General features: G+C 42.2%; 1 protein-coding gene and 1 pseudogene across 1 annotated transcript; one reads left to right on the top strand and one right to left on the bottom strand.

The window, feature by feature from the left end:
* Positions 1-5,483: 5,483 nt before the first annotated feature.
* LOC123077593 (serine/threonine-protein phosphatase 6 regulatory ankyrin repeat subunit A-like) lies at positions 5,484-12,508 on the top strand (annotated as a pseudogene).
* A 461-nt stretch (positions 12,509-12,969) lies between these two features.
* On the bottom strand, positions 12,970-19,011 carry LOC123077592 (ankyrin repeat and SOCS box protein 3). Its single transcript, XM_044499884.1, has 10 exons — positions 18,718-19,011; positions 18,555-18,608; positions 17,690-17,869; positions 17,457-17,588; positions 17,180-17,319; positions 16,684-16,770; positions 16,418-16,546; positions 15,278-15,430; positions 13,854-13,955; positions 12,970-13,226 (listed from the first exon to the last, which is right to left on the bottom strand). Exons 1-10 carry the CDS (start codon positions 18,767-18,769, stop codon positions 13,020-13,022), a joined length of 1,236 nt encoding a protein of 411 aa, XP_044355819.1. The 5' UTR covers positions 18,770-19,011; the 3' UTR covers positions 12,970-13,019.
* Positions 19,012-19,409: the final 398 nt, after the last annotated feature.

Genomic DNA, 19,409 nt, shown 5'->3' with positions numbered 1-19,409 from the left:
CTTCCTTCTTGTTGCTAGTAAACTCCATAGATGGATCTTGGTGATGCGTAGAAAATTTTAAATTTCTACAACGATCCTCAACACCCACGAGGCCCGGCAGGCCCCTGGCCTCACGAACCGGGACCAATGGGCCCTTGGGTCCCGGTTTGTGACTGAACCGGGACTAATGGGCTTACCTGGCCCGAACGTAAGCCCTGCTTTCTACTAGTGCCTCGTAAAAAAAAACCCTACCCAGGCATGTACACTAGTACTCAGGTGCCCGCCAAGGTGTGTATGTTCCTATGGAGATTATCTAAACACTCAATACCCACAAACGATGCAAGAGCACATAAGAACATACCTCCTGGACATGCCATAATTTGCGAGATTAAGTTACAAGCGTCCTTATTTGATTGTAATTTTCTTTTGAAAGTCGTGTTGTCAATATCTCATTTTTGTTAGGTCTGGGACGTCACGTCTGGCTTGGTCAGTCCCATGACCCGAACTCTATATATCCCACACTCTGTGGTGTCTGATGAATAAAACCTGGTTTTATCCCTGATTTTTTTAATTTGGGTAATAGACTTGCTAGCTATGGCCAGGTCTTAAAGGAAATAGTCAGGAAGGACTCATTATAGGTGGTCATTTTCGACAACGAAATGAGAGAGTTGAATAGAGATGTGCATACTTTAGCGAAATCTTCATCCTTCCTACATACTGTCATCATGTATGATTCTCGAGGGCCTGGAACCTGTTGTGTCCCTACGAATTTTTTTTTTAGCAAAGACACCTAAAGGGTATCTTAGATCTATTTTTTTATCCTCCTCTTCTTCATCAAATACTTGTCATAACTTAACTTGAGATGACCGCTCATGCCATCTGGTAGGGCATCTTAGATCTGATTAATATCGAGGAAAACAAATGTCAGTACAATGGTTAGGCAACTGGATGTAGAACGACCAATACAAAATAAAATTACATTAAAAAGCATACTAGTCTTCTTCCTCTGATTGTACGCCACCGGCCGGAGATTGGAAATTGCACTGAACCAACAGCAAAGAAAGGCGACACCTGCGAACGCCCTAGTCATACCAGGTTTTGAAGACCGCAATAGCCACTCACCCTTTGAGACGAGATCCAATATCGTTGAAGCAACATCGGCTAGAGCATCACCCCGCGCAGCACAGAGGGTTGGATCACTACTGGAATTTTCATATATGCCGGGTGTCGGCGTCTTCGCCGAGAGCCAAAACACGGGCACTCGGCAAAGTAAAGAACGCCGAGAGTCACACTCGGCAAAGGGAGTAGGCCGGCAAACACATGACAATGCCAACAATATTGCTCGGCAAACAGGTTATACTCGGCAAAGGCACTATTTGCCGAGGACCATCCGGCCACACACGGCAAAGTTTTGCCACGTGGTACATTCGGCATCGACTAATGGCACAGTTACGGTTGCAAATCTTTGCCGAGAGTGGCGCTCGGCAAAGATTTAGTCCCACCTCGCCTGCCGACTAGCAAGATGACATGTTTAAATAGTTCAATAGTCCAACCGCAGTAAGTTTCGGTCTTCTCTCATTACTAAGAGACCATACAGTCACTAAGAGACCATACAGTCACTATGGCTCTCGGTAAACGAGCAGTTGCCGAGAGTGACTCTCGGTAAAGATAAGGCCACCATCAAAGTTTAGTCCCACCTCGCCCCCCGAGCAAGTCTTGCACCTGCTTAAATACCTTCATCTATTAGATTGTCACAAGCGTGGGTCTTCCTTGCACTTTATTTGAGGGATATGAAGGATGGATATGATTTATCATCTGTATTCATCGTGTATATTCTTCAACTGGAGAGCATGGATGACTGATGTATTTTTTCGGATTTATCGGCCTATATTTTTTTCCGCGAGCAAAATTTAATTTTTCCACTACATCTATTTCCAAATTTTCTCATGCAAAATACACAAGCTACACGCTGGCCACGAAGAAACCATGATTCTTTTAGTTTTGCCACATGCTATACTCGGCTACCCGAGAGTGGCTCTCGGTAAACGAACAGTTGCCGAGAGTGGCTCTCGGTAAAGATAAGGCCACCATCAAACTTTAGTCCCACCTCACCTACAGATGAGCAACAATATAAATAGTGGGATAGTCCAGATGCAGTAACCTTCAGTATTCATTACACCCTTGTTAAGGATATGGACTATTTGTGATGTCGATGGTAGGATTGCTCGGGATCTGGCACGGTGTCATCACAGGGCCTCTGTAGGGTGTGGTAAAAGTTTGGACGCGTTTCGAGTAAGCCTCCCCTGAGGCCGCTTGTAAATTGCAGCGTCTCTGAGCTAGTATCTAGGTATCGAGAGGGAACGTGTCCGGTTTGTGCAGGAAACCGCATGGCACGTGCCACGGCTTCGCATTTTCGGTGACGCACACAATATTCGAGAAATTTATTGCTCTGCTAGGGTTCCATCGCCGGGAATTGCAGATCAACAAGGTGGCACATGAAATCATGTCGGGTAGCGGCATGGGGAATCATTTGTGATGTCCTTGTGGCATGCCTATGCCTTGATTGGATGAGGGAGGAGTGTCATTTTCGAGTCCCACTCTTCGTATGTTTGCCATTTCCGAGTGTGCTTTATCCTTTGCCGAGCGTTTCTCTCGGAAAAGGTGTAAAACCTAGATCTAGGTCTCGTACCTTTATCGAGAGCCGCACCGACAGACGCTCGGTAAAAGTCTGCGAACACTTAACCCCCCGCACGGTCTCTTCTCTCTCTCACTTCTCTCTCTTTCTCACCGGCGCCCCCCACCACACCCCACCGACGCCCCACCCCCCCCCCGCCCCGGCCGGCGCCCTCCGCACCGGCGCCCCGACCCCACCGACGGCCCCCGCCACACTGACGCCCCCGACCCCGCCGACGCCCTCCCTCCCCAACCCCGCCGGGGACCCCCCAACCCTGCCAGCACCACCCCCCTCTCGGTGAGCTTCATCCCCCCTCCCCGATCTTGTATTTATGCATGAGTGTATGTATGGATGCATGGATTTTTATATGGATGCAAGGATTGATGGATGCATGGATTTTTATATGGATGCATGGATGTATGAATGTATATATGTATGTATTAATGCATGGATTGATGCATGAACTTTTTTTGTAGTAATTTTTTTGGTAGTTTTTGTTATGTATCAATATATAGATGGATGTATGTATGTATGCCTGAATGCATAGATGGATGCAAAGAAGTATGGATGAATGTAGATAATTGTTAATTTTTTGTATAGATAATTAATTGTTGATGCATCTAATAGTTCTTGTTGTTCGTATGGATGCTATATGGAGGAAGAAAATAAACTTTTGACGATGGCGGTCAATCTGGGCGAATTCTTCTTGTGATATACATTTGTCACGCATGATGGATTCGCCCAGCTTGACCATCACCGAAAGTCGAAATATCCGTGAGATAGTGTCCACCATATATACCACCAGCAGAGAGAGTTCCACCATATATACGTGAGAGAGATGAGAGTTGTTATTGGAGGAAGAAAATCAACTTTTGACGATGGTGGTCGATCTGGGCGAGTTCTTCTTGTGATATACATTTGTCACGCACGATGGACTCGCCCAGCTCGACCATCACCGAAAGTCGAAATATCCGTGAGATAGTGTCCACCATATATACCACCAGCAGAGAGAGTTCCACCATATATACGTGAGAGAGATGAGAGTTGTTATTGGAGGAAGAAAATCGTCTTTTGCCGATGGCGGTCGACCTGGGCGAGTTCGTCCTGTGATATACATTTTTCACGCACGATGGACTTGCCCAGCTCGACCATCACCGAAAGTCGAAATATCCATGAGATAGTGTCCATCATGATTAATTTGCTTAGAAGTAATCTTTGATGTTTTATTCTTATGCTATTTTTCATTGTGTGATGAAAGGTGTTAGCACCGATCGATTTTGTGGCTATGGCTTCCTCCGACGATGCATCTTCCATTAGGGTTGACTCCGTGGTCAAGGAGAAGCTCGCCGAGGACCGCTTGGCGGTGCTTATTGAGAAGAACCCGTAGCTGATCCTAATAAAGTATTTTAAGGATCTGGCCAAGAAGAATCCCCCAACCAAGGAGAAGAAGGTCCCACCACGTAAGGAATGTGATGACTCGACGCCATTGAGTCCACCGACGTACATTCCCGACGACGCTTGGTCCTCCACCGTGGGGGATGCCCCAACGTGCTCTGACTCCACGATCATCAGTTTCACGGACTACACCTCTGAGTAGTCCACCTAGATAGTTTGGCGTTGATTTAGTGATGTAGTCATGTAGGTGCTGATATGGATTTCTTAGATTGCCACTTGCGATGCTTTTGATTGTAGTATGAGTGATGAACGCTTACGTGGATTATGTATGATGTGCTATTTTAACCTTGCATTATTTCTCTACCTTTTTTCTCTATCTTTGTAGATGAAGTGGTATGCGGTGTACAAAGGTAGATGTTCAGGAGTCTATGATTCATGATCTGAATGCAATGAACAAGTGATTTACTAGGAAGGCAGCTCCCACGACTCGTTCAATAGCAGAGAGAAGGCAGAGTATCATTACAATCAGTATGTGCTTAAGCAGAAGAGAAAATCTGAATTAATGGGTTCAGTGGATGGGTTGACTGGATGTGCTAGCCAGAAACGACTTATCGGGTTTAGTCGATGGAAGAACTTGATAATTCTTCTTCACTTTGTCATAATTATGATGTTACTTTTATCTTGTGGTTGCATGTAAAAATGCATTGACCACTTTATTGTTTAGTAAGTAAGCATTTGTACTAAAGAGCTACCAGCTTGTCATCTCAAAAGAAGTTCGTGTGAACTATTTTATGTAATGGTTATGTGAGTTTGTTGTTAGGCACTGAGACTTGAAATGCTTGCTTGTGTATTGTATATAAATTTTTGTGGCAGGGATCAGGGAGAAAGCAGTAAAAAGTTGTCTGGGAACGGATCTTTGCCGAGAGCTGCTCTCGGCAAAGTGGCACGCTGGCAGTTGGCTGTGGCGGCTTTGCCGAGAGCCACTCTCCGCAAATAGCTGGCGGAATCAGCCGACGTGAAAGTCACTTTATTTTGCTGAGTTGTACTGTTTGGCACTCGACAAAATCTTTGCCGAGTGCGCATGCTCTGGCTCACAACAAATTCCTGTTTGCCGGAGAGATGTATGCTAGGTGGCTTTTGCCGAGTGTAGCACTCGGCAAAGGCTTTGCTGACGGTTATAGGCCCTTTGCCGAGTGTCCGTGGCACTCTGCGTATAACTAGATTCCGGTAATGGATCAATATAAAACTCTCCCGTTCCTAGAAAAAGGCTCGGTGCAGCGCATAGATCGCATACGTCGTTTTATGGTGCGATCCTGCCACGACGACTAATCCAACGGCCTACTGCTGTTTGGCCTTCGGCATGGATGGTGCGATATGAAGTATATCGTACTGAAAGCATAGTTCAAGCACCAATACGCAAAGGCTTCACCCGAGTCCAGGCCAAAGCCAGAGCCCCCCAACAACGCCGCACCGCACCGCACTCCGCCAGTCCGCAGGGTTCTTCATGGCCGCCTCCGGAAGCTTCCACCCCGCGAGCGGGCCGGGCAAGCTAGATCGCCGGGGTTGAGCCATGACTCAGCCGCTCGTCTACCGCCCCGACGATGACCGTACGTCGACTCTAGCCCCTGACTGCTCGCTCCGGCGTTCGTTCCCCTCTGCCTGACCCCAGCTTCGTTTCTAATGGCGATGGTGCGCGCGCGCGCGTGCAGTTAAGAAGGATCTAATGAACACGGCCATCGACGGCAACCTTGGTCTCCTCAAAGGTAGCCCCTTCCTCTTTTCCACTTAGCAGCGATAATGCGTTACAAACATAGGCTTTGAGTTAGCACTTAGCAGCGATGGACGATTAGATTTGCTTGAATATAGCACTGAATCTGCCACGTCACACGTGTATGATTTTGTTTTGGTCCATGTTGATGCGACGCTGAGTTATCTTGCATAGTTACAGCGGGCACCGACTTCCGGTACATTTATCTTCAATAAGCTGTCATACGAACATAGTTCTGGTCGAATGTTTTACTTGTAACAGTTTGCTATCCAGTAACGAATGCAATGTTTTTCCGTACTCATCAACACTAGTATTTTTCTGATGGCAACCATGAGTCCATGACATGCAGTTTTAGGACCGACCGTCGCACTCACATGGCTAGATCGTTTGCAGTGCACTACTCAGCAGACACATATATACATAGATCAGCTGAAAAATCATGGTATAAACGTGACAACTTTCGATGAAACGATCTAACTGTCCACCACATACACAATTCATAGTGTAGAAGTACTCTAAAACGTTGTGTTTTGTCATGTATTTTCAGTTTTTTACTGGATGGCTGTCCAGCAATGCTTCAGATTGGTCCCTTGAACTTCATGAAGTAGTTGTCCATTTCGCATGCTTGCTTCTTTTCTTTTTGTCTTCTATCTTGTTAATTGGTCCATTTGTTTCTATAATGTGATTATGTTTACTTTTGGGGAAGGTATTATAAAGAATCTTACCAAAGAAAAGGGTGACCCATCGGCGATTTTTTCTTTCAACATCAAAGGATATTCTGTGTTGCACACGGCGGCATGTTTTGCGCAACTGGAGGTTTGCAAGTATTTGGTGGAGGAGCTTAATGGAGATGTAAATGCTCCTGGATATGGAGCTGGTGCTCTAGGGGGTCTTTATCTATCCCTTTCTTCATTTTTAAAACTGGTGGCTGCCATTTCAATTATTGCTAGCATGACATCTATGATTGCACTGACAATGTGTGTTATCACAGGTGCAACTCCATTTATGTTGTCAGCCTCGTCTGATGATGTTGCTACCGTCAAGTATTTTCTTGATCATGGTGGTGATATATTGAAAGCAGATGACAAAGGACGCACAGTTCTCCACCATGCTGTGGCTGCAGGTTCTTCTCCCTGACACACACACACGATTTCTTGAAGATGGTTATTTTTACTAAGATTTACTAGTAGTTATTTACTCTACTACTCTAGTACACTATGTTTAATTATTATGGCAGAACATGAGTTATGGGATCATTTTTGTTTACAACAGGATGCTGCAAGGTGACAGAGTTCCTCCTTTCAAAAGTAGTTCCAGTCGACATAAACTATGGCCATGGAACACCAGCATTCGTGGCTGCTGCAAATGGGAAGGATAACACACTGAAGATTTTGTTGGATCACAACGCAAATGTATATGGCCTTCACTTTTTTTATTTCTCTTGATTCAGAGTTAATTTGCACATATACTTTTGGGTTTTTATCATTTATGCCACTATTTGTGTCCCACTACCCAGTTTTGCCATTAGAAGTTATAACTCCTCAAAAATGCCATCGTCCCATGAGATGCTTCCTCAAAAATGCCATCGTTTTGTTAGATGTTTACTCAAAAATGCCATTAGACATAGTTATTGTCAGGTCAAACTCGTTGACCATGTTATATGATGAAAATCCTTCTATACCCACATGTCATCTATGTGTATCTCACAATGATATGTGTGGACCCCACTTGTCAAGAGTAAGCAAGCGAATAATTTTATAGGAAAATAAGAACGTTGTTGGGATCAAGTGGGACCCACACTTTATTGTAGTGAGATAGAGGAAGAGCTGACATATTGGTCTATACGTATTTTGGTCATTATAACATGGCAAATGAGATTAGAGAGCTGACAGTAATTGCGTCCAGTGGCATTTTTGAGCTTGTGCCTAACAAAACGATGTATTTTTTTAGCAGTTAAAATTCCTAGTGGCAAAACTGAGTAGTGAAACACAACCAGTGGCACCTAATATCATTGTCACCAGTTTGGGAAGTCCGTTGTTTATGGCTCTTACTCAGCGTTCACTCAAATGCATGGAGACACTCGTTGAGGTGAGAATTCTCGGGATTATTTGTCCATTCATGTGTTGTATTTTGCTTTGCTTAGTCTACCATCTCTATACTCTCTGATATACATGGAGATACCACCATTAACATTCTATTGAATAATTCCTTTTCACAGGCTGGTGCCGATATTAACTGCAAGGGTTGCGCCATGTCTCCATTGGTATATGCTACAATGCGAGAAGGTTGTACCAACTTCATTCGGTTTCTGTTGAAGGCTGGAGCAGATCCTAATACCCTCGATGATGCATGGTTTGTATTTTTTTCTATATATTTTGCTGACTGTATCACCATACTCCATTAAAGCTTTTGGGGATACTATTATGCAACTCCTCTTATCATGTTGGTGAGCTGTTTTGGGAATGAATTTAGGTTGCTTTGTGTCGTTGACTATGTCTATTCTCTTCCATCATATAACATTATAAAAATGTTGCTACTTGCTTGTATCCAACAAGTTTGCAACATATATCAGTATTTTTTTCCCTTTTGAAAGCATATCATGCATAACTTGACAGCTGATGAGCTACTGAGTTCTCACCATTCTGGGTAGCAACATTTCTCAAATGTATTCATGCAATAAACAATAGAATAAATTGTTTTTTTAGTTAAGTTCATGTTCTTCATCCCTATTGTTAGTATTCATTACGATTCTTACATCGATTATACTTACATCATGTTCATGTTATTTTTCTATATTTTAAATAGTTCCTTTCTTGAATGACGTTCTTACTTTCTGAAATAATTAACTGTTACCTTTTCTTTTGTTGGTCAGTTGGGTAGGTTGCCGGTAGTGCTTGCTGCAGTACGTGATTGCATGGAAGAGGTTGAAATGCTGTTTCCTTTAACTTCCCCAATTCCAAATGTCCCAAACTAGAGTGTTGAGGGAGTAGTTTCTCATGCAAAAATTGAAGATAAAAAGCCAATGGTATGTTGTGTCTGTTCTGATGTTGTTTTAATATTGGATACTGTTTGAAAGCTAAACCTTTATTTGTTCTTCAACTCTAAATTTATTATCCATTAATGTTATTATAAGCTATGGTCAACTGGTCATTATATGCATGGCACCATATGTACATTGATAGAACCATGAGTTATTTATTGGAGTAATCTTAGGTCTCCCAACTTGGGATATATCATAAAGATAGTTTTTTTTACTGGTGACTAGCCTAGAAAACCTAACTATAATTTAATTAGAAGGGTAATATGATCATGCTGAGAGTGAATAGACATCATGAACGATGTGTGATACGCACTATCAACTATAGCTTAATGGAACATAATATAAACAAACCCTAAATTGCAATGAATAAAAAATGATATCCAAACTAGGTGAAAATCATAAAGTAAAAGAGTTCTTCTGCTTCCAAGCTTCAAAAGTGCAAATACCTGACACCTGATAAGATCGACTCTTAAAATAGGATAACTGCAGTGCCCTTTCCACAATGATATTTGCATGTAAATTTTAGGCAAGTCTCAGTTCTGTTAGCTGTCATAAGCATATGATGTGTAGAGAATACTTGGATGCTCTCTGATACATGAATGCTTAGATATGGCTCATAGTTATGGTCTTATTGATCCATAGCATGGTTAGAAAATACTCCGTTTCAAAATATAAGGTGTATTAGTTTTTTCAAAAGTCAAACATATGCATGTTTGAAGTTTTTAGGAAAAATATATCAATATCTACGGTATCAAATTTGCATCATTAGATCCATCATGAGAAGTATTTTCATATTTTACTTATTTTGTATTGTAGATGTCGATACTTCATTCTATAATCTTGGTCAAACACAGACACAAGTTTGACTTGCACGGAATTAGATACACCTTATATTCTGGAATGGAGGGAGTACACGACATCATGTGCAGGGTGTGTTATTCATTAGTATCTAGTAACAATGTCACATGAACAATTATGTTTTATTTAAGTGGCATACTAGCTATAAATTATGTCGCAGTCCTTTCTATTGAGGTGTGGGCAAATGCTATCTATCATGTATATGTCCGAGCCCTTTATCCCATTATGTACTCCCTCTGTTCCAAATTACTTGTCATAGAAATGGATGTATCTAGAACTAAAAATACATCTAGATACATTCATATTAGTGACAAGTAATTTCGGACGGATGGAGTACCTAACTGGCTAGCACATTGCAATGTGTTCTCCTTGGTTGTTTCTGTGAAAGAAGGAACACCTTGATCTGTGCTCATATTCTCATGTTTCATGTTGCCTGCCATCTACTGTGCACTGCAGGCCACACCTGGTGTTTGGTAGATTGTAACATTGTTCTGACTTTCACGACAATAATCCATGATAAAGAAAAGGATGGTCTATATATAATAGCATACTTCTTTGAGAAAATAGCCTTAGGGCATTCGAGCAAATCATCACAGTGAATGATGATTATTTCCGCAATTCGAACATTTAATTCCTGTTTCATTATGTATCGTCCTGGAGCTAAGGGACCATCAAAGGAGAAAAAAAATTCTTGAAGTTACAAGCTGATGCGGCATTCGAGCAGAAGGAGTATAAGATTGCATCACAGTTCTATGATATGGTAAACCTCTTCCACTTATGCTATGATGGTTTAGATGAGTAAGTTTTTGCTGTCAATGGGAACTGAATTAAAATCAGTTTCTTTTCTAACCAATTAGGTTTCTTACTATATACTCTATATAGTAATTTACATTATTAACCACTTCGGGTATCAAACAGTTTTTTTCAATGTAACATGTCAGCTGGGAATGGCACAAAAACAGAAAAATATATATTATCTGATGATCCTGAAAAGAAACGTGTAACTGGGGGACAATGATTCCATGAGCTCCATGTGTTTTAAATGTAGTGTTGTGTATGTGGCCATGAATATATCTGATTGAAGACCGACTAAAATTACAACTAGATCTGAGCTAGATCCATCTAGATTAATATAATTTGAAGCAACCTTACTTTAAGAATGTGATGAAATTCACGCATCTTAATGATTATGTGGTAGAATGAAAGAAATTTCTCTTGGGGTGCCCATTTAGGGGGTGGCAATTAATGAATAAAAACAATGTTTGACTGGTTCTCAACTCATATCATTATGGACATGGCATAACCAATAATGGGTCACATGTATATGGTAGGTAGCGATCTAGAGATAACTTGTTAGTATGCCATGTATGTACTTGACTTGATTGGTCACTCATTTGGACTAATCTTAACCGACGTAGATCATGCATATTAAGTAAATTTGACTTCACTTGAGAACATATTTGACATTCTTTGTTTGACTTCTTATATCTCCACATTCCATGAAAACTTATTTATTTTTTCTCAGCTAATATGAAATTTTGTTGGTTGCCCACTGTCTGCGTCTGATGTGATGATGTCTACTTAGGATTGTTAACTACATATTCAAATTGACCGTAAATGTAAATTGAACAAGCCAATCAGTCTAGTAAGAGAATGTGTTCCACAACTCCATTCTGTGGTATTACTTAGTAGTAAAGTTTTTACACGGTTTTCTACTTGTCCATAAATAAGTGTTGAATAAAACTCCTGTATATGGCGATTTTAAGTTGAAAATAATATTTTCATGACCTCTCATGTTTGACCATAGGCAATATGTCATGAAGAGTGTGCAACACTGTATTGCAACAGGAGTCTTTGTAAACTGCTCATGGGTGATGGTAAAGGTGCTTTGTCAGATGCTCTCAGGTGCAGAGTGCTGCGACCTCATTGGGCAAAAGCTTGCTATCGTCAAGGTGCAGCTCACATGCTACTCAAGGTGAATCTAGCTTGCCAGTGTGTTCACTATTTACATATTAATCTTACATTCTGGTCAGATTCCTTGATTTGCCATGCACCCAGGAGTATGAACAAGCCTGTAATGCTTTCTTGGATGCACAAGATCTGGATCCTGGAAATGCTGAAATTGAGGGTGAACTACGGTAACCTTCTCTCTTTGCTCATCTCTTTTCCGTGTCTTCCAAATGCAAGTATGCATGGGTTTAGGCTAGCAAATTACTTTATAGCTAGTGACCTGAAGCAGTTGCATACTTGACTATACACGTAGAATGCCATTAGCGCACAACTCTGAAGAACTTTTTCTTATGCGGCACTTGTGGTTCAGTAACGTCTAGGACTGCCATTAGTGACTATGTCAGCCCTAGAAAGAGGAATCATGTAGTCATTGAGTTGCATATTTAGGGACTATTGTTAGCGCTGACATTTCCATTCCATCGGGCTGAATTTCTTGCAGGAAGGCTAGGGAGCTCATGAAGAATTCTTCAGGCGAAGGTGAGCAGTGAGGTGCGGGCGGGCGCAGGCTGGAACATGTTCTACTTTTCACTGAAGTGGAGCTAGCAGGAACTTCTAATCCTTGTGTCTTGATTTGAAATTCATGCGAAACTGCAGACTGCTACAACGAGACTTTGTATGAAATTTTCTCGTCTTGCCTGTGGATTCTACTTGCCGTATGCAATTACTTTTATTTTGGATGAGTGCTTTTGCATTTTCAATAATTGAGCAAATTGATTGAATGCATAATAAAACATGGACTAGTTCATGATGGCGCACTCTGCTCTCTGTGTGACCCTCGCCACTCCCAGGGACTAACGTAGCGTCAGGAGCCGGCGCAGTCTGCTATTTGATGTGCTGACCCAAGCCTAGTCCCGCAGCTCAGAAAGAACAGAAAAAGTGGACTCCTCCTCCACCGTTTTCTTAAAATTAATGTTGATATAGGCACTTCAATGGGAGGCTCGGGGTCTGTGATCGGAAATGAAGATGAAGGTGTAGGAGAGGCAGGATGCTCTGCAAGCGGAGGTCTCGGCGTTCATGAAGGCAATTTGTGAGCTGCGGGACTAGGCTTGTGGCACATCATCACCGAGACAGATTGCCTAGTGCTTAAACGTGTTACAACGAGCAATGTTATGATTTGGCGACACGTGGATTTATTTTTCAGGAAGTCAAGCATTTGCTGAATGTGTACTTTGATCCGGTTAATGTAGGCTGTTGCCCAAGGGCTGGTAATAATGTTGCTCGTGTACTAGCAGCTCATGCAAAGGTTCTCTGAAATCCCTAACTTTGTACTTGCAACCTGTGCTGTAGTGGAACAATCAAGAATCAAGGTCCTCCACTGGCAAGCTAGAGGGCACCTTGAGTAGCATATGAGCTGCAGCTTGACGGTAGCAAGCTTTTGCCCAATCAGGCCGGAGCATTCTGCACCTGAGAGCATCTGACAAAGACCCTTCACCATCGCCCAAGAGCAGTTTACAAACACTTCTGTTTGCATACAGTGTTGCACTCTCTCCATGATCTATTGCCTACGGTCAAAAGGTGGTCATCCAAATATTATTCTCAAAACTTAATACTGCAGATGGAGTTGGAACACATTCTCTAACTAGATTGATTGGCTTGTTCAATTTACATGTACCTACTTATAATCAGTTTGGGTACAACCGTTTGATGGCACACCACACACATTAACAGAGGCAGTAGACAAACATATCAAAGATTCATATTAGCTGACAAGGAGAAAAATAACTTCTCATGGAAGTACTCTGTTTTTTCTAACATGCGCAGATGATGCCAATATAAGTTTCTAAAGTGAAGTCAAATTTGCTTAGTAGTATGCATATTAATCTCTGTCAGTGAAGATCAGTCCCAAAAAATTATAGAGTGAAGATTAGTTTCAGTCAGTGACAAATAACGTGAAATCAGACATGGCAAATTAATAAGCAATACATCATGTCCCAGTCCTATTATTCATTGTCAATTACACTGTTTTTCGACAATCAAAGCTCATATTTTACATTAAAAATGGTCAGATATTTTAAGGTTAGATAATAAGAAACCTAGATAGAAAAGAAAAAAAAGCTCTCCAACTAGATCCCTGTTAACACACAAAAATTATCTTCTAAACCATCATAGATTAAGTGCAAGAGGTTTACCAGACCATAACACTCTGATGCCATCTTATACTCCTTCAGCTTGAATGCTGTATCAGCCTGTGACTTGAGCAAACGTTGTCTTCTTTCACGGTGCCGTTGCTCCTAGACAATAAGTAAAATAAACATGAAATGGATATTTGAATTCTAGAAGTAATCATCATCTACTATGATAATTTCCATCACAAAAAAGAAAATCAGCAACCCTTGTGTTCAACATTCTACATAGCTTACTATCTAGGTGGCAAGCTCTTTCACATAATTATGCTGCATGCATGCATACGGCAAATGCCACATCAAATGGAGAAAATTGTTACTGGTCGGAAGCACAGAGTCAAGGTCTTAAAAGAACTCCTCTGCAATTATAGGTATAGGAAATGCAACGAAAATGGAGGAACATAAGCCACTTGTGTCTTCTTCAAAAGAAGCATGCAACTAGTACTAGAACACCGTTATCCTTTTCTTTACCACTAAATGATGTCGCTAAAGCTAGAACAATGTCTTTCTTTTGCGGGGGAAAGTTAGAACAATGTTACAATCTATGAAAACACCAAGTGGGGCCTGCAGCGCAAAGTAGATGGCAGGCAATAGGAAACATGGGGACATGAGCAGAGATCAAGGTGTTTTATCTTTCACGGAAATAACCAAGGGGAAAACACTGCGTATGTGCTTGCAAGTGCAACATAATTTTAGAACAAGTGTGGTACTTAACTAAAATATATTGTTCATGAGACATTATTACTACTATACTACTCCCTCCGTTCAGAATTACTCGTCGCAGAAATGAATGTATCTAGACGTATTTTAGTTCTAGATACATACATTTTCGCGACAAGTAATTCCGAACGGAGGGAGTAACAAGTAGCACAGTCTGTACATGATGCTGGTGTACTTCACAACCACGCTATGAGATCCATGACTATGAGCAACATTCAATATTCCTGTACCAGACAGCCCTAACTAATCTACAGTATTTCAAGATTTGCTTCAGCGCTCTAAATAATGATAAGTTAATGGCAGTTCCTTGAACTGAGACTGCCATACAATCTATATGCAACTATCATTTCACAAAGAGTACACCAATTGCCTTATCTTAAGAGTTGATCTTATCAGGTGTAAGGTGTTTGTACTTTTGAACACTGGAAGCAGCAGTACTATTTTCCTCAGTCATTTCTACCAGTTATCCAACATAAAAACAGAATTTGGTTAGCATTTTCTATTCATTACAATCATGACCCTTCCAAATTAAAGTTGGTGGTTTATCCTAAGAAAACCCCATAATGTGGTCTTGTCTACATAGTAACCAGAGCTTACAATAATACTGAACGGACAGATTTCAGGACTGAAGAACAAAACGATGGCTTAGTTTTCAAAGCAATATTCAATATGGAAACGACATAAGAACAGAAAATATCAAAATAACATACCATTGGTTTTTTATCTTCATTTTTCACATGGGAAATTACCCCCTCAATACTCCAGTTTGGGACAGTTGGAATTGGCGTAGTCAAAGGAAGCAACATTTCAACCTCTTCCTTGCAATCTCGTAATGCAGCAAGCTCTATTGGTAACCTACCCAACTGGGCAAGAAAATTAAAAAGAAATGTCACTTATTTCGAATATTTAAGACATCAATAAAAAGGTAAACCATAGCGATAACATAAGAACCTGATCATTCATAACTTAGAATCCATGTAAATAATTATAATATTGTCAGAAAGAACCAGGATCACTGTAATTATCAAATATTTCAACAAGGAGAGAATTCCAACAGCTGGGATGAAGAACCACATAATTAAGCTAAAGAGGTGAATTTATTTCAGTTTGTATTGCATGAGTCATTGGAGAAATGCTGCTACCCAGAATGGTACATACTGATATCTCAGTATCTCATCAACTGTTTAGGATACATATATAGCAAAGGAACGTGAACATTGTGTAATGTACTCTCGATGCAGAAAATTTTAACATTGTGGGAAGGAACCAGGATCTATGTAAAAAAATTATCAAATGTTTCAACAAGGATTTACCCGAAAAGCATTATAAAATTGCTAAGCAATTCAAACTGCCAGCACGCAAGTTTTCAAAGAGAGGCATTTCAGCCAAAGTTGAGACTCAGACACCACAAGAGTTTTTAGTGACACCACAAGACTCAGACACCACAAAAGTGCATATTTTTTAAATACCTTGATATTTGTATATAAAAAAGGAATACATATACTACTACCTAGGTGGTCTTATATACTCCCAGTTACGAATTGAGAATTGGGCTGTATCAATGGTGGATGTGGAGTGAGGTCACCCTACCACGAGAGTTCGATTCCCATGAGGTGATATCTAAGTCGCCCACATAGGTTTTTTTAATGATAAAGACTGTTAGAATGAAAGGTCAACACAACTTAACTAAGCACAAGCGTCAATTTCCCACCTAGTCAACGGCACAAAGCAACCTAAACTCACTGCTAAATGGCTTCTTTGAATAATAGCATCACCAGAAGATTTGATAGTATATAGTGAAATTCTGCATACCAGGACAGCAAAATATACAGAAAATATACGGAACATACATCATCGGGAATATTAGGATCAGCTCCAGCCTTCAACAGAAACTTAATGAAGTTGGTATAACCTCCTTGCATTGTAGCAAACACCAAAAGTGTCATAGTGGAAGCCTTGCAATTAACATCGGCACCAGCCTGTAAAGAGGATTATGCAATAGAATGTTCAGTGTTATCTCAATGCACATCAGCATATAAGCATCGCAGTGATGACATAAAGGTAGAGTAGGGAAAATCAACACATTGCTATGATTAATAATCAAGAGAATACTCACCTTAATGAGTAGCTTCATGCACTTCAATGAACGGTAAATAAGAGCACTCAGCAGGGGAGTAGTAGCACCGCTGATAATGATGTTAGGCTGAAAGCAGAGTATTGTGTTTTGTATTAAGAAACACAGGTGGCATGATAAAGTCAAGAGTTCCTAATAAAAAAGCATGTCATCATATAATTTACTGGTGTGTTTGGTGGTTTTTTCGAGGGATAAAATGTAAGTGAACAATCCAATCCTAATCCTGACCTAACAAGCTTGTTTGGTTCGAAGATTGAAATGGGTTGCTCCATCAATCAAACACACTTCAAGATCTCTACTGAATTTCATAAACCTAAAACATATTTGCAGTATCTAAGTATGTTTTACTCCAAGCAACCAAAACACCCCCAGGACAAGACATATTTGCCCACATCATCTAACTAGTTGGCAAACTAACAATTATCTGTCCAAATTAACTCTGAATCAACAGAAATAGGAAACAGAGGAGGCTATATACATTTGCATGGTGGTCCAATAAAATCTTCAGCGTCTTATCCTGCTCATTTGTAGCAGCCATGAAGAGTGGTGGTCCACGGCCACAGTCTATGTCGACTGGCACCCCTTTTGAAAGGAGGAACTCTGTTACCTTGCAGCATCCTGTAGTGAACGAGATGATTCCGTAAGTCATGTTTTGCCATAACAATGAACAAACCAAGTGTAGTAGAGTAAATAACATCTAGTAAAACGACCATCTTGGAGAAATCATGTATGTATGCGCGTATCAAGGGGAGAACCTGCCGAGACAGCATGGTGGAGAATTGTGCGTCCCTTGTCATCTGCTTTCATTAGATCACCACCATGATCAAGGAAATACTTGACAGTGGGAACATCACCAGACTGAGCTGACATCATAAACGGAGTTGCACCTGTAAGAAAAGCACATATCAACACAATCTCGATCGCATACTGGAAAACATTGGCATGGCAGCCACCGATTCCAAAAATGGGGAAAGAAATAGAGAAAGACCTAGAGCTACGCTTCCAATTCCAGGAGCATTCACATCTCCCCCAAGCTCCTCCACCAAATACTTGCAAACCTCCAGATGGCCTCCACATGCCGCACCATGCAACACATCAACTCCATCTTTGTTGAAAGAAAAAATCGCCGATGGGCCACCATTCCCCCGAGTAAGACTGTTTACAATATCTTTCCTCACAGAAACAAACATCACATTACAGAAATAGACAGCCGAATCAACAAAATCGAAAACCGAAAGAAAAAATGGAAACATGTATGCAATGCATAAGAACCTCAGACTCAGAGGCCAAAGGAACCGATTTAATGCATTCATGGACACAGTTATGCAGTGAAACTCTTGACGACATATGAATCTAGAGTGCTTGACTATACTGCAAATTTGGTTGTAAACAGAGTCGTGTCCCATCATCAATAGATGCAAGATTAACACCCTGGTTTGTTAAGATAAGATAAAAACACTGCTCCTCTGAATTTTGTTTTAACCGGAATGCTCGTCCGGATTTCAGGAGGGAGACTAAGTATGAAATCTTGTAATTACTAGTAGATAATAAAATTGCTTGGACTCATCGTTGCTAATCTAACGCTGATGTTTCTAAATGGTGAATGCAATAAAACAAGCAATACATAGCATAGCATCTGACAAATCAAGTCACCCGTGGCAACACAGAAAATAGAATCCGATAAGCATACTATTTTCCGAACAAGCGGTGGTGGATGGTTAGGCGCCTCAGCAATGCAGCATGCCTGAACAACCTCCGACCCCACAGACACAGCACGCGCATGGCATGACTAGACTAGAACAGAAATGAGGAAAATGCACAGGAGCATGGCGGAGAGGAGGAGAAAGTGCTACCTTTGAGGCGGCCGAGGTTGCCGTGGAGCGCCGCCATCAGGAGAGCGTTCTCATCTGCACACACGCGCGCACGTACGATCTCGGTCAGGAATGCAGCCGCAGAGAGAGGAGGAGAGGAAGGGATGATCGCGGGAGCAAACCGAAGGGGGGAGGGGGGACGTACCGGTGCGGCCGCCGTCGGAGGGGGCGCAGTAGACGAACGGAGCCGCCGCCATGGCCCAGTCCGGCCGGTCTCGCTGTCGCTCGCGCTCGCGGGGTGGAAGCGACGCCGGAGAGGCGGAGAACTCTGCGGTGCGGTGCGGCGCGGGGGGAGCTGGGGTTTTCAGCCTGGGCTGGGCTGCCCAGCGGCGGGGAAGGCGAGGGCGGTGTGGAGTGGATGAGCCCGGTGCTGGTGCACTGCCCGTGCTCTCTCCGCGCCTTGCCCCTGCGCGTGCATAGACCCGGTGCACCCGAACTCGTCGCTCGGGAGTGAACCCATATGACTCGGAGTTTTCGAACCCACTCGCAATGACAGAGGGGCACACAAGCGCGAGAGAATCCTGTCAGTGAGTAGGTACACGGCGGGTAGAGATCAGGACGTGTGACGCTGGTGCGTCGCCGCGCCCAGGTCATAGCGCGCCAGTCGTCGATGGACACGTGTGAGCCAAGGACGAGGCGGAAAGGCTGCCGCTTCGACCTGCCCCTCCCACGCAGATGGCGGGGACGAACCGTAGGTGCCAGCTAGCTGCTCACGCGCCGCTGGGAGCCTCGAGCGAATCCAGGCCCTTGTATTTTGAAACAAGGGCCAGATCCAGTGCTACAAGCCACACACGCTGGACCGGTGGGGAGTGATGTGCAGCAGAAAATATGGTGCCC

The sequence above is a fragment of the Triticum aestivum genome, chromosome 3D, assembly GCF_018294505.1.
Source record: "Triticum aestivum cultivar Chinese Spring chromosome 3D, IWGSC CS RefSeq v2.1, whole genome shotgun sequence".
NCBI classification, from domain to species: domain Eukaryota; kingdom Viridiplantae; phylum Streptophyta; class Magnoliopsida; order Poales; family Poaceae; genus Triticum; species Triticum aestivum.
Note: the sequence above shows the minus strand (reverse complement) of the source record. Positions and strands in the feature narration are given on the sequence as shown.